This window comes from Oncorhynchus keta, unplaced genomic scaffold (genome assembly GCF_023373465.1).
Source record: "Oncorhynchus keta strain PuntledgeMale-10-30-2019 unplaced genomic scaffold, Oket_V2 Un_contig_1599_pilon_pilon, whole genome shotgun sequence".
Classification (NCBI taxonomy): Eukaryota; Metazoa; Chordata; class Actinopteri; order Salmoniformes; family Salmonidae; genus Oncorhynchus; species Oncorhynchus keta.
Genome location: NW_026279648.1, coordinates 702801 through 717095, shown reverse-complemented (window position 1 = coordinate 717095; position 14295 = coordinate 702801). Strand labels below are relative to the sequence as shown.

The 14295-nt window shown below is 42.6% G+C and overlaps 1 protein-coding gene and 1 long non-coding RNA gene across 2 annotated transcripts in view; both read left to right on the top strand.

Annotated features, from left to right (window-relative positions):
- The window catches only part of fam171a1 (family with sequence similarity 171 member A1), a 50127-nt gene that overhangs the window by 34851 nt on the left and 981 nt on the right, over positions 1–14295 (top strand). Inside the window, exons 6-9 of the mRNA XM_052502703.1 lie at positions 8361–8477; positions 9983–10097; positions 10268–10379; positions 10786–14194. Coding sequence (XP_052358663.1) covers positions 8361–8477; positions 9983–10097; positions 10268–10379; positions 10786–12387 — 1946 coding nt within the window. The 3' untranslated portion in view covers positions 12388–14194. The remainder of the gene's footprint in view (positions 1–8360; positions 8478–9982; positions 10098–10267; positions 10380–10785; positions 14195–14295) is intronic.
- LOC127919202 (uncharacterized) lies at positions 9029–9423 on the top strand. The gene is made up of 3 exons (XR_008102163.1): positions 9029–9157; positions 9192–9259; positions 9396–9423. It is a non-coding gene; the product is annotated as an uncharacterized LOC127919202 (long non-coding RNA).

The following is a 14295-nucleotide window of genomic DNA, read 5'->3' as shown; positions in this document are numbered from 1 at the left end:
AGAAGAGTTAATGATGTAATTACCATCCAGACTCAATACATTACAGAGAGGAGCTAATGATGTCAATACATTACAGAGAAGAGTTAATGATGCCAATACATTACAGGGAGGAGTTAATGATGTAATTACCGTCCAGACTCAATACATTACAGAGAGGAGTTAATGATGTCAATACATTACAGAGAGGAGTTAATGATGTCAATACATTACAGAGAGGAGTTAATGATGTCAATACATTACAGAGAAGAGTTAATGTTGTAATAACCATCCAGACTCAATACATTACAGAGAGGAGTTAATGATGTCAATACATTACAGAGAGGAGTTAATGATGTCAATACATTACAGAGAAGAGTTAATGATGTAATTACCATCCAGACTCAATACATTACAGAGAGGACTTAATGATGTCAATACATTACAGAGAGGAGTTAATGATGTAATTACCATCCAGACTCAATACATTAGAGAGAAGATAATTATGTCAATACATTACAGAGAAGAGTTAATGATGCCAATACATTACAGGGAGGAGTTAATGATGTAATTACCGTCCAGACTCAATACATTACCTAGAGGAGTTAATGATGTCAATACATTACAGAGAGGAGTTAATGATGTCAATACATTACAGAGAGGAGTTAATGATGTCAATACATTACAGAGAATAGTTAATTATGTAATTACCATCCAGACTCTACATTACAGAGAGGAGTTAATGATGTCAATACATTACAGAGAGGAGTTAATGATGTAATTACCATCCAGACTCAATACATTACAGAGAGGAGTTAATGATGTCAATACATTACAGAGAAGAGTTAATGATGTAATTACCATCCAGACTCAATACATTACAGAGAGGAGCTAATGATGTCAGTACATTACAGAGAAGAGTTAATGATGCCAATACATTACAGGGAGGAGTTAATGATGTAATTACCGTCCAGACTCAATACATTACAGAGAGGAGTTAATGATGTCAATACATTACAGAGAGGAGTTAATGATGTCAATACATTACAGAGAGGAGTTAATGATGTCAATACATTACAGAGAAGAGTTAATGATGTAATAACCATCCAGACTCGATACATTACAGAGAGGAGTTAATGATGTCAATACATTACAGAGAGGAGTTAATGATGTCAATACATTACAGAGAAGAGTTAATGATGTAATTACCATCCAGACTCAATACATTACAGAGAGGACTTAATGATGTCAATACATTACAGAGAGGAGTTAATGATGTAATTACCATCCAGACTCAATACATTAGAGAGGAGATAATGATGTAATTACCATCCAGACTCAATACATTACAGAGAGGACTTAATGATGTCAATACATTACAGAGAGGAGTTAATGATGTCAATACATTACAGAGAGGAGTTAATGATGTCAATACATTACAGAGATGACTTAATGATGTCAATACATTACAGAGAGGAGTTAATGATGTCAATACATTACAGAGAGGAGTTAATGATGTAATTACCATCCAGACTCAATACATTACAGAGAGGAGTTAATGATGTCATTACATTACAGAGAGGAGTTAATGATGCCAATACATTACAGAGAGGAGTTAATGATGTCAATACATTACAGAGAGGAGTTAATGATGTAATTACCATCCAGACTCAATACATTACAGAGAGGAGTTAATGATGTCAATACATTACAGGGATGAGTTAATGATGTCAATACATTACAAAGAGGAGTTAATGATGTCAATACATTACAGAGAAGAGTTAATGATGTAATTACCATCCAGACTCAATACATTACAGAGAGGACTTAATGATGTCAATACATTACAGAGAGGAGTTAATGATGTAATTACCATCCAGACTCAATACATTACAGAGAGGAGCTAATGATGCCAATACATTACAGGGAGGAGTTAATTATGTAATTACCATCCAGACTCAATACATTACAGAGAGGAGTTAATGATGCCAATACATTACAGAGAGGAGTTAATGATGTCAATACATTACAGAGAGGAGTTAATGATGTAATTACCATCCAGACTCAATACATTACAGAGGGGAGTTAATGATGTCAATACATTAGAGGGGAGTTAATGATATCAATACATTACAGAGAGGAGTTAATGATGTCAATACATTACAGAGAGGAGTTAATGATTTAATTACCATCCAGACTCAATACATTACAGAGAGGAGTTAATGATGTCAATACATTACAGAGAGGAGTTAATGATGCCAATACATTACAGAGGGGAGTTAATGATGTCAATACATTACAGAGAAGAGTTAATGATGTAATTACCATCCAGACTCAATACATTACAGAGAGGAGCTAATGATGTCAATACATTACAGAGAAGAGTTAATGATGTAATTACCATCCAGACTCAATACATTACAGAGAGGAGTTAATGATGTCAATACATTACAGAGAAGAGTTAATGATGTAATTACCATCCAGACTCAATACATTACAGAGAGGAGCTAATGATGTCAATACATTACAGAGAAGAGTTAATGATGCCAATACATTACAGGGAGGAGTTAATGATGTAATTACCGTCCAGACTCAATACATTACAGAGAGGAGTTAATGATGTCAATACATTACAGAGAGGAGTTAATGATGTCAATACATTACAGAGATGACTTAATGATGTCAATACATTACAGAGAGGAGTTAATGATGTCAATACATTACAGAGAGGAGTTAATGATGTAATTACCATCCAGACTCAATACATTACAGAGAGGAGTTAATGATGTCATTACATTACAGAGAGGAGTTAATGATGCCAATACATTACAGAGAGGAGTTAATGATGTCAATACATTACAGAGAGGAGTTAATGATGTAATTACCATCCAGACTCAATACATTACAGAGAGGAGTTAATGATGTCAATACATTACAGGGATGAGTTAATGATGTCAATACATTACAAAGAGGAGTTAATGATGTCAATACATTACAGAGAAGAGTTAATGATGTAATTACCATCCAGACTCAATACATTACAGAGAGGACTTAATGATGTCAATACATTACAGAGAGGAGTTAATGATGTAATTACCATCCAGACTCAATACATTACAGAGAGGAGCTAATGATGCCAATACATTACAGGGAGGAGTTAATTATGTAATTACCATCCAGACTCAATACATTACAGAGAGGAGTTAATGATGCCAATACATTACAGAGAGGAGTTAATGATGTCAATACATTACAGAGAGGAGTTAATGATGTAATTACCATCCAGACTCAATACATTACAGAGGGGAGTTAATGATGTCAATACATTAGAGGGGAGTTAATGATGTCAATACATTACAGAGAGGAGTTAATGATGTCAATACATTACAGAGAGGAGTTAATGATTTAATTACCATCCAGACTCAATACATTACAGAGAGGAGTTAATGATGTCAATACATTACAGAGAGGAGTTAATGATGCCAATACATTACAGAGGGGAGTTAATGATGTCAATACATTACAGAGAAGAGTTAATGATGTAATTACCATCCAGACTCAATACATTACAGAGAGGAGCTAATGATGTCAATACATTACAGAGAAGAGTTAATGATGTAATTACCATCCAGACTCAATACATTACAGAGAGGAGTTAATGATGTCAATACATTACAGAGAAGAGTTAATGATGTAATTACCATCCAGACTCAATACATTACAGAGAGGAGCTAATGATGTCAATACATTACAGAGAAGAGTTAATGATGCCAATACATTACAGGGAGGAGTTAATGATGTAATTACCGTCCAGACTCAATACATTACAGAGAGGAGTTAATGATGTCAATACATTACAGAGAGGAGTTAATGATGTCAATACATTACAGAGAGGAGTTAATGATGTCAATACATTACAGAGAAGAGTTAATGTTGTAATAACCATCCAGACTCAATACATTACAGAGAGGAGTTAATGATGTCAATACATTACAGAGAGGAGTTAATGATGTCAATACATTACAGAGAAGAGTTAATGATGTAATTACCATCCAGACTCAATACATTACAGAGAGGACTTAATGATGTCAATACATTACAGAGAGGAGTTAATGATGTAATTACCATCCAGACTCAATACATTAGAGAGAAGATAATGATGTCAATACATTACAGAGAAGAGTTAATGATGCCAATACATTACAGGGAGGAGTTAATGATGTAATTACCGTCCAGACTCAATACATTACCTAGAGGAGTTAATGATGTCAATACATTACAGAGAGGAGTTAATGATGTCAATACATTACAGAGAGGAGTTAATGATGTCAATACATTACAGAGAGGAGTTAATTATGTAATTACCATCCAGACTCAATACATTACAGAGGGGAGTTAATGATGTCAATACATTACAGAGAGGAGTTAATGATGTCAATACATTACAGAGAGGAGTTAATGATGTCAATACATTACAGAGAATAGTTAATTATGTAATTACCATCCAGACTCTACATTACAGAGAGGAGTTAATGATGTCAATACATTACAGAGAGGAGTTAATGATGTCAATACATTACAGAGAAGAGTTAATGATGTAATTACCATCCAGACTCAATACATTACAGAGAGGAGCTAATGATGTCAGTACATTACAGAGAAAAGTTAATGATGCCAATACATTACAGGGAGGAGTTAATGATGTAATTACCGTCCAGACTCAATACATTACAGAGAGGAGTTAATGATGTCAATACATTACAGAGAGGAGTTAATGATGTCAATACATTACAGAGAGGAGTTAATGATGTCAATACATTACAGAGAAGAGTTAATGATGTAATAACCATCCAGACTCAATACATTACAGAGAGGAGTTAATGATGTCAATACATTACAGAGAGGAGTTAATGATGTCAATACATTACAGAGAAGAGTTAATGATGTAATTACCATCCAGACTCAATACATTACAGACAGGACTTAATGATGTCAATACATTACAGAGAGGAGTTAATGATGTAATTACCATCCAGACTCAATACATTAGAGAGGAGATAATGATGTCAATACATTACAGAGAGGAGTTAATGATGTCAATACATTACAGAGAAGAGTTAATGATGTAATTACCATCCAGACTCAATACATTACAGAGAGGACTTAATGATGTCAATACATTACAGAGAGGAGTTAATGATGTAATTACCATCCAGACTCAATACATTAGAGAGGAGATAATGATGTAATTACCATCCAGACTCAATACATTACAGAGAGGACTTAATGATGTCAATACATTACAGAGAGGAGTTAATGATGTCAATACATTACAGAGAGGAGTTAATGATGTAATTACCATCCAGACTCAATACATTACAGAGAGGAGTTAATGATGTCAATACATTACAGAGAGGAGTTAATGATGTCAATACATTACAGAGAGGAGTTAATGATGCCAATACATTACAGGGAGGAGTTAATGATGTAATTACCATCCAGACTCATTACATTACAGAGAGGAGTTAATGATGTCAATACATTACAGAGAGGAGTTAATGATGTCAATACATTACAGAGAGGAGTTAATGATGTCAATACATTACAGAGAAGAGTTAATGATGTAATAACCATCCAGACTCGATACATTACAGAGAGGAGTTAATGATGTCAATACATTACAGAGAAGAGTTAATGATGTAATTACCATCCAGACTCAATACATTACAGAGAGGACTTAATGATGTCAATACATTACAGAGAGGAGTTAATGATGTAATTACCATCCAGACTCAATACATTAGAGAGGAGATAATGATGTAATTACCATCCAGACTCAATACATTACAGAGAGGACTTAATGATGTCAATACATTACAGAGAGGAGTTAATTATGTAATTACCATCCAGACTCAATACATTACAGAGGGGAGTTAATGATGTCAATACATTACAGAGAGGAGTTAATGATGTCAATACATTACAGAGAGGAGTTAATGATGTCAATACATTACAGAGAAGAGTTAATTATGTAATTACCATCCAGACTCAATACATTACAGAGAGGAGTTAATGATGTCAATACATTACAGAGAAGAGTTAATTATGTAATTACCATCCAGACTCAATACATTACAGAGAGGAGTTAATGATGTCAATACATTACAGAGAGGAGTTAATGATGTCAATACATTACAGAGAAGAGTTAATGATGTAATTACCATCCAGACTCAATACATTAGAGAGGAGATAATGATGTAATTACCATCCAGGCTCAATACATTACAGAGAGGACTTAATGATGTCAATACATTACAGAGAGGAGTTAATGATGTCAATACATTACAGAGAGGAGTTAATGATGTAATTACCATCCAGACTCAATACATTACAGAGAGGAGTTAATGATGTCAATACATTACAGAGAGGAGTTAATGTCAATACATTACAGAGAAGAGTTAATGATGTCAATACATTACAGAGAAGAGTTAATGATGTAATTACCATCCAGACTCAATACATTACAGAGAGGACTTAATGATGTCAATACATTACAGAGAGGAGTTAATGATGTCAATACATTACAGAGAATAGTTAATGATGTAATTACCATCCAGACTCAATACATTAGAGAGGAGATAATGATGTAATTACCATCCAGGCTCAATACATTACAGAGAGGACTTAATGATGTCAATACATTACAGAGAGGAGTTAATGATGTCAATACATTACAGAGAGGAGTTAATGATGTAATTACCATCCAGACTCAATACATTACAGAGAGGAGTTAATGATGTCAATACATTACAGAGAGGAGTTAATGTCAATACATTACAGAGAAGAGTTAATGATGTAATTACCATCCAGACTCAATACATTACAGAGAGGAGTTAATGATGTCAATACATTACAGAGAGGAGTTAATGATGTCAATACATTACAGAGAGGAGTTAATGATGCCAATACATTACAGAGAGGAGTTAATGATGTCAATACATTACAGAGAGGAGTTAATGATGTCAATACATTACAGGGTGGAGTTAATGATGTCAATACATTACAGAGAGGAGTTAATGATGTCAATACATTACAGAGAGGAGTTAATGATGCAATTACCATCCAGACTCAATACATTACAGAGAGGAGTAAATGCTGTCAATACATTACAGAGAGGAGTTAATGATGTCAATACATTACAGAGAGGAGTTAATGATGTAATTACCATCCAGACTCAATACATTACAGAGAGGAGTTAATGATGTCAATACATTACAGAGAGGAGTTAATGATGTCAATACATTACAGAGAGGAGTTAATGATGTCAATACATTACAGAGAGGAGTTAATGATGTCAATACATTAGAGAGGAGTTAATGATGTCAATACATTACAGAGAGGAGTTAATGGTGTCTATACATTACAGAGAGGAGTTAATGATGTAATTACCATCCAGACTCAATACATTACAGAGAGGATGTAATGATGTCAATACATTACAGAGAGGAGTTAATGATGTCAATACATTACAGAGAGGAGTTAATGATGTCAATACATTACAGAGAGGAGTTAATGGTGTCTATACATTACAGAGAGGAGTTAATGATGTCAATACCATCCAGTTCACATCTGAACAGAATTCATGATGACGTTCCTACAAACTCTCACAAAGGACTAGTACTAATGTAAAGGCGACCAGTATTGACTCTGTGTGCATGCTTGCGTGTGTTTGTGTGTGTATATGTGTGATGCCTTCCAGCCAGAGGATACAATACACTGATGTAAAAGGTCATCCAGTGAGAGTTGACTCCTCAAGAGGACAGGGCTGTGCTGGGTTGGGCTGTTTCTGTGCTTAGCTGTGCTTGGTCCATGGGGATCGATGACACTGTGTATGTGAGGGAGGGAGGGAGGGAGGCGAAGCGTTTCATAAAGATGCTGAGTCACAGGCATTTCTCTCCTTCTCTTGTTTCTCTTTCCCCCTCCCTGTACATTAGTTCTTCCCTTCTAATTGGGTTGCATCAGAGCATCTATAATAGACAGAGAATCCGCTGCAGAGACCACTGCTGCACTGTCATAGCCCCTCTCATACACAGATCTTGGTTCAGCCTACATACCACAAATCGTTATCATACGAATGGTGACGAAATAAAAACTGTTGTCCAGGTCGTGTTACATCATCTTACACAATGACTGTGTCTGACTATGTTATGATGATTCTAGCTCATATGGCTCCTGGCCAGTGTGAGTTATGACTGTGTCACTGTGAGTCTGCTGCCTCCCAGTGGTTGGCTGGAGAACTGCAGCAGCACAGTGACGAGGCCAAAAGCTTTACACTAATTTACTGTGTTTGAAGAGTATATCTCTAACTCTCTCTGTGTTTGTAGGGGCCTGGTTGAAGAGCAGTCTGGGCTATGTCCAGAGGGAGGGAGACCAGCTCAGCCTAACCTACATCGCCCCTCAGCTGGGATACTGGGTGGCTGCCATGTCCCCACTAGACACAGGTACCAACACACACCATGTCCCCACTAGACACAAGTACCAACACACACCATGTCCCCACTAGACACAAGTACCAACACACACCATGTCCCCACTAGACACAGGTACCAACACACACCATGTCCCCACTAGACACAGGTACCAACACGCACCATGTCCCCACTAGACACAGGTACCAACACGCACCATGTCCCCACTAGACACAGGTACCAACACACACCACGTCCCCACTAGACACAGGTACCAACACACACCACGTCCCCACTAGACACAGGTACCAACACACACCACGTCCCCACTAGACACAGGTACCAACACACACCATGTCCCCACTAGACACAGGTACCAACACACACCACGTCCCCACTAGACACAGGTACCAACACACACCACGTCCCCACTAGACACAGGTACCAACACACACTATGTCCCCACTAGACACAGGTACCAACACACACTATGTCCCCACTAGACACAGGTACCAACATGCACCATGTCCCCACTAGACACAGGTACCAACACACACTATGTCCCCACTAGACACAGGTACCAACACACACTATGTCCCCACTAGACACAGGTACCAACACACACCATGTCCCCACTAGACACAGGTACCAACACACACCACGTCCCCACTAGACACAGGTACCAACACACACCACGTCCCCACTAGACACAGGTACCAACATGCACCATGTCCCCACTAGACACAGGTACCAACACGCACCACGTCCCCACTAGACACAGGTACCAACACACACCACGTCCCCACTAGACACAGGTACCAACACACACCATGTCCCCACTAGACACAGGTACCAACACACACCACGTCCCCACTAGACACAGGTACCAACACACACCACGTCCCCACTAGACACAGGTACCAACACACACCATGTCCCCACTAGACACAGGTACCAACACACACCACGTCCCCACTAGACACAGGTACCAACACACACCACGTCCCCACTAGACACAGGTACCAACACACACCATGTCCCCACTAGACACAGGTACCAACACACACCATGTCCCCACTAGACACAGGTACCAACACGCACCATGTCCCCACTAGACACAGGTACCAACACACACCATGTCCCCACTAGACACAGGTACCAACACACACCATGTCCCCACTAGACACAGGTACCAACACACACCATGTCCCCACTAGACACAGGTACCAACACACACCACGTCCCCACTAGACACAGGTACCAACACACACCATGTCCCCACTAGACACAGGTACCAACACACACCACGTCCCCACTAGACACAGGTACCAACACACACCATGTCCCCACTAGACACAGGTACCAACACACACCATGTCCCCACTAGACACAGGTACCAACACACACCATGTCCCCACTAGACACAGGTACCAACACACACTATGTCCCCACTAGACACAGGTACCAACACACATTTAAAACAGGTAAAACTTCCTCTGTGAACCTTTAAAAAAAAAGGACTGTGTCTGTTTATGCAGGTCCGATGGTGGCAAAGGACATCAGTACGTACCACACAGTCTTCCTATTGGCCATACTGGGAGGCATGGCTGTCATCCTCCTCTGCCTGCTCTGTCTACTACTGTACTACTGCAGGTCTGTCTGGATCAATGGACTTCCCTGCTGACTGTCATAAGTGTGTCTTGTGCGTCAGTGACGTAGTCTTGAGTTTCAACAGGACTGTCTTCTCTTTCCTCTCCCCATCTCTCACTATCTCTCTCTCCCTGTCTCTCCCTCACTATCTCCCTGTCTCTGTCTCTTTCCAGGCGTGGTTGTGTGAAGCCTCGTCTGTCCCAGCGGAAGCTGACTCTGTCATCTGGTCTGGAGGGCAGTAAGAGAGACCAGTCCACCTCCATGTCCCACCTCATCAGCAGCGAGGTCAGTCAACATCCAGGCCAGGGACCACTGGTCTCTTCATACTAACATGCTTTCTCCCTTTGCCACTGCACTTTGGAACTGCACTTTGCCACTGCACTTTGGAACTGCCACTGCACTTAGCCACTGCACTTTGCCACTGCACTTTGCCACTGCACTTTGGAACTGCCACTGCACTTTGGAACTGCCACTGCACTTTGGAACTGCCACTGCACTTTGGAACTGCCAGTGCACTTTCTATTGTTATAATCACAGCTAATATTCTGTTGAGTTGTTTCACTTTTGTGTTAGTGTGTATTGATGGTATTGTTCCCTGTGTGTTCTGTGTATTCTGTTTGAAGAGCATGTTAGATAATGGCATAGCGCTACTGTCTGTGAAACTGACACTAAAACCTTTTCACATCTCTAGGTTCATTTGGAGCTGGTCTCTACGACAGCAGAACCCGACATGACCACGCCCATGCTAAAACCCTCCTCCTACGATCGCCATGACCTGGTCTCCCATGGCAACCACAGTCACATGTCGCTAGGAAACCACAGCCGAAGTCGTCATGGCTCGTCGCTAGGCAACCTGACACCGCGCAGCAGAGACTACCGTCAGTCTGTGGAGACGTTCCCGTTTAAGTCAGCCCTCTCCGCCGGGACGGATGCCGGCTACCGCCAATCATACACCTCTATCTGCTCATCCATCAATCAGCTCCCAGATAGACTTTCCTCCTCAAATCAGGTGCAGGCGTCAGCAAGTCAATTGAGTGGTGTTGGGGAGGGCGGGACTAGTGTGCGTGAGGCTACCTCGCCCTGCTCCCCACCTGTCTCCCCTATTAGAGGGGAGGGGTGTGAGCGCAGACCCCCAGACTACCTCCTGTCCCGGTCTGTGGACCACCTGGGCTCCCTGCCCCTCTCCCTCCCCAGGCCGGGCCAGCTGTTGTGCTGTGGCTCCGTGGACCTGCTGAGTGGAGGAGACGGTTACCCCAGGAGGATCCGGCCCACCCTGGTGATCCCAGCCCACTACATGCGCCTGCCGGGGGAGCACCCGCTGTGTGGCCAGGCCCTGTTCTTACAGACTGACCAGCAGAGTGACCTGGAGACCATCCAGGCTGAGCTCAACGCCTCACACTCCCAGCAGCCCCTGGGGCAAACACACGCCGATTATGCTATCGCCTCAGCCAACCAGGGACAAGGAGAGGGGCAAGGGGAGTGGAGCAGCCTATCAGAGTCCCTGTCTATCCCGACAGCACTTGGGGAGGCAGGTATTATGCAAATGAACGGCGAGGACACGCTATTGGCTGAGAGGAAACTGATGGAACTGCGGGGAGGGAAGCCCCTCACACACCCGCGCGCCTGGTTCGTCTCATTGGACGGTCGGTCTAACGCCATAAGACACTCTTACATAGACTTGCAGCGGGCTGGGCAAGCCAAGGGGAATCCAGGTGGAGGAGGTAGCCATGGTAACAACAATGGTGGTAGACATGTCAACGGAAACGACGCAAGTCTGGACTCCGGGGTGGACCTGAATGAGCCCAGAGCAGGGCGGAGGGGGAGGGAGGTAGAGAGGAAGGTAGGAGAGAGGGAAAGAGAGAAAGACAGAGAGAGGGGGAGGACAAAGAGTGGCCCTCCTGCCATGGCCTACACCCAGCTGGTATATGTGGATGACCTGGAGGGGGAGACTCCTGAGTGTAGCCCCCAGGACAGCCCTTTAGGTCCAGGGTTGCAGAACACACAGGGACATCAACAAGTAGAGGAAGAGGAGGAGGACAGAGGAGAGGAAGAGGAACACAGAGGAGAGGGGATGATACAGGAAGAGGCTCCTTCACCCCTCTCCTCCCCCTCATCCTCATCCTCCTCCTCTCCACCCCCACTCACAGAGACAAAGGGCGTTGTCTTCAGGACTGAGCATGACCAGATGGCCCTATTGTCTGTTGCCCCTGACGACCACGGAGAGGAGGAGAAGAAGAGCCCCTGGCAGAAGCGGGAGGAGCGCCCCCTACTGGCAGTCTTTAACCTCAAATGACCTTACTTCCCCTCCCACCACCCCACCCCAGAGTGATATGAAGAAGGAAGTACATCTGCACTGGGAGCTAAATGGAACTGTCAGTGAATGGAAACGATTGGAACAGTTGGATCTCCATACATTCTAATGTCTAATCCTTCCTGTGTATCATCATAGCCCCACACTACATGGACAGGCCACTGACTAGACATGCCATAGAGACTTTGTCTGAGTGATACAGATGAACTCCTGAACTAAAAATAAACTTAACAATGTCATGAACATGCAATGCACAACTGCTATGCCTTTAGTAAATTAGCTGTGTCAGCAAAAAGGGGCTGTGGAATAAAGTAGAGACAGACCATGTGTGTTTCAATACTTAGCAGCAGCCTCCTTTCCTCAGCCTTATCTGCTTCAGTCCACTGATCTGAAAAGCATCGGACAAGTAAAAGCAATATGGCGAATGTCTACTGGCAAGTCTAGGTAGAAGGAGTAGTAGTGTTTTCAGATCAGTAACTAGGACAGGATATACATACAGCAGGAAAGGAAGCTACTCTAATGTATAATGCTGCCCAGAGGCACAGATCTACGATCAGTTTTCCCCCCACAAGTCTTAACCTGAGCAGCAGGTAGCCTAGCAGTTAGAGCGGTGGGCCAGTAACGCAAAGATCGCTGGTTCGAATACCCAAAACCAAGACGGTGAAAAATCTGTCGATGTGCCCTTGAGCAAGGCATTTAACCCTGATTTGCTCCAGGGGCGCCGTACTACTATGGCTGCATCTATCCAGTGTATGTGACACTAAAACATATTTTGTTTTGTTATTTTTTTAGGTTTCCATTTTCCAACGTTAGGGCACCTTAGATTAGTGTGTGTAACTTCAGTTTCCCATCCACACGACTGGTGAATCAGATTATGGGATACAGCCCCCTCTGTTGGTGACAGAGGGGGCAGTTTGTGTGTTGAACCACTGACTTCGGCATACTTTGCTCTGAACGGCTGGCTATGCATCACTTTTATACAGTTGCTTGAGATGCCTTGTTTTGTAATTGTAAGTACTCTGTGATTTTAGTTGCCAACCTATTTTACTCAAATATGTTTATGCTATTTTCTACTCAGATATGTTTTATCGTTTTTTTTCCCTTACTGTAAGTACAGAGTTTTAACAGACACACACCCAAGCCTTTTCTCTGAAACCAAACCGCATCCTGACGTTTGGAAACCACTATAATCGACTTCCTCGTTTTCCAAGTGCCTTTGAACAAGTTGACTCGTACACATCAGTTGATCAGTTCAGCTAGCTATTTATTTCTCCTCTCCCCTGTTGAGCTCTAACCCTCCACTACCTCATCCCTCTCTCCTCTCCTCCCTCTGTCCCTGGCAGACAGCATGCAGCAACCCCCTCTCTCCTCTCCTCCCTCTGTCCCTGGCAGACGGCATGCAGCAACCCCCTCTCTCCTCTCCTCCCTCTGTCCCTGGCAGACAGCATGCAGCAACCCCCTCTCTCCTCTCCTCCCTCTGTCCCTGGCAGACAGCATGCAGCAACCCCCCTCTCTCCTCTCCTCCCTCTGTCCCTGGCAGACGGCATGCAGCAACCCCCTCTCTCCTCTCCTCCCTCTGTCCCTGGCAGACGGCATGCAGCAACCCCGTCTCTCCTCTCCTCCCTCTGTCCCTGGCAGACAGCATGCAGCAACCCCCTCTCTCCTCTCCTCCCTCTGTCCCTGGCAGACGGCATGCAGCAACCCCCTCTCTCCTCTCCTCCCTCTGTCCCTGGCAGACAGCATGCAGCAACCCCCTCTCTCCTCTCCTCCCTCTGTCCCTGGCAGACAGGTCATGCAGCAACCCCCTCTCCTCTCCTCCCTCTGTCCCTGGCAGACGGCATGCAGCAACCCCCTCTCTCCTCTCCTCCCTCTGTCCCTGGCAGACAGCAT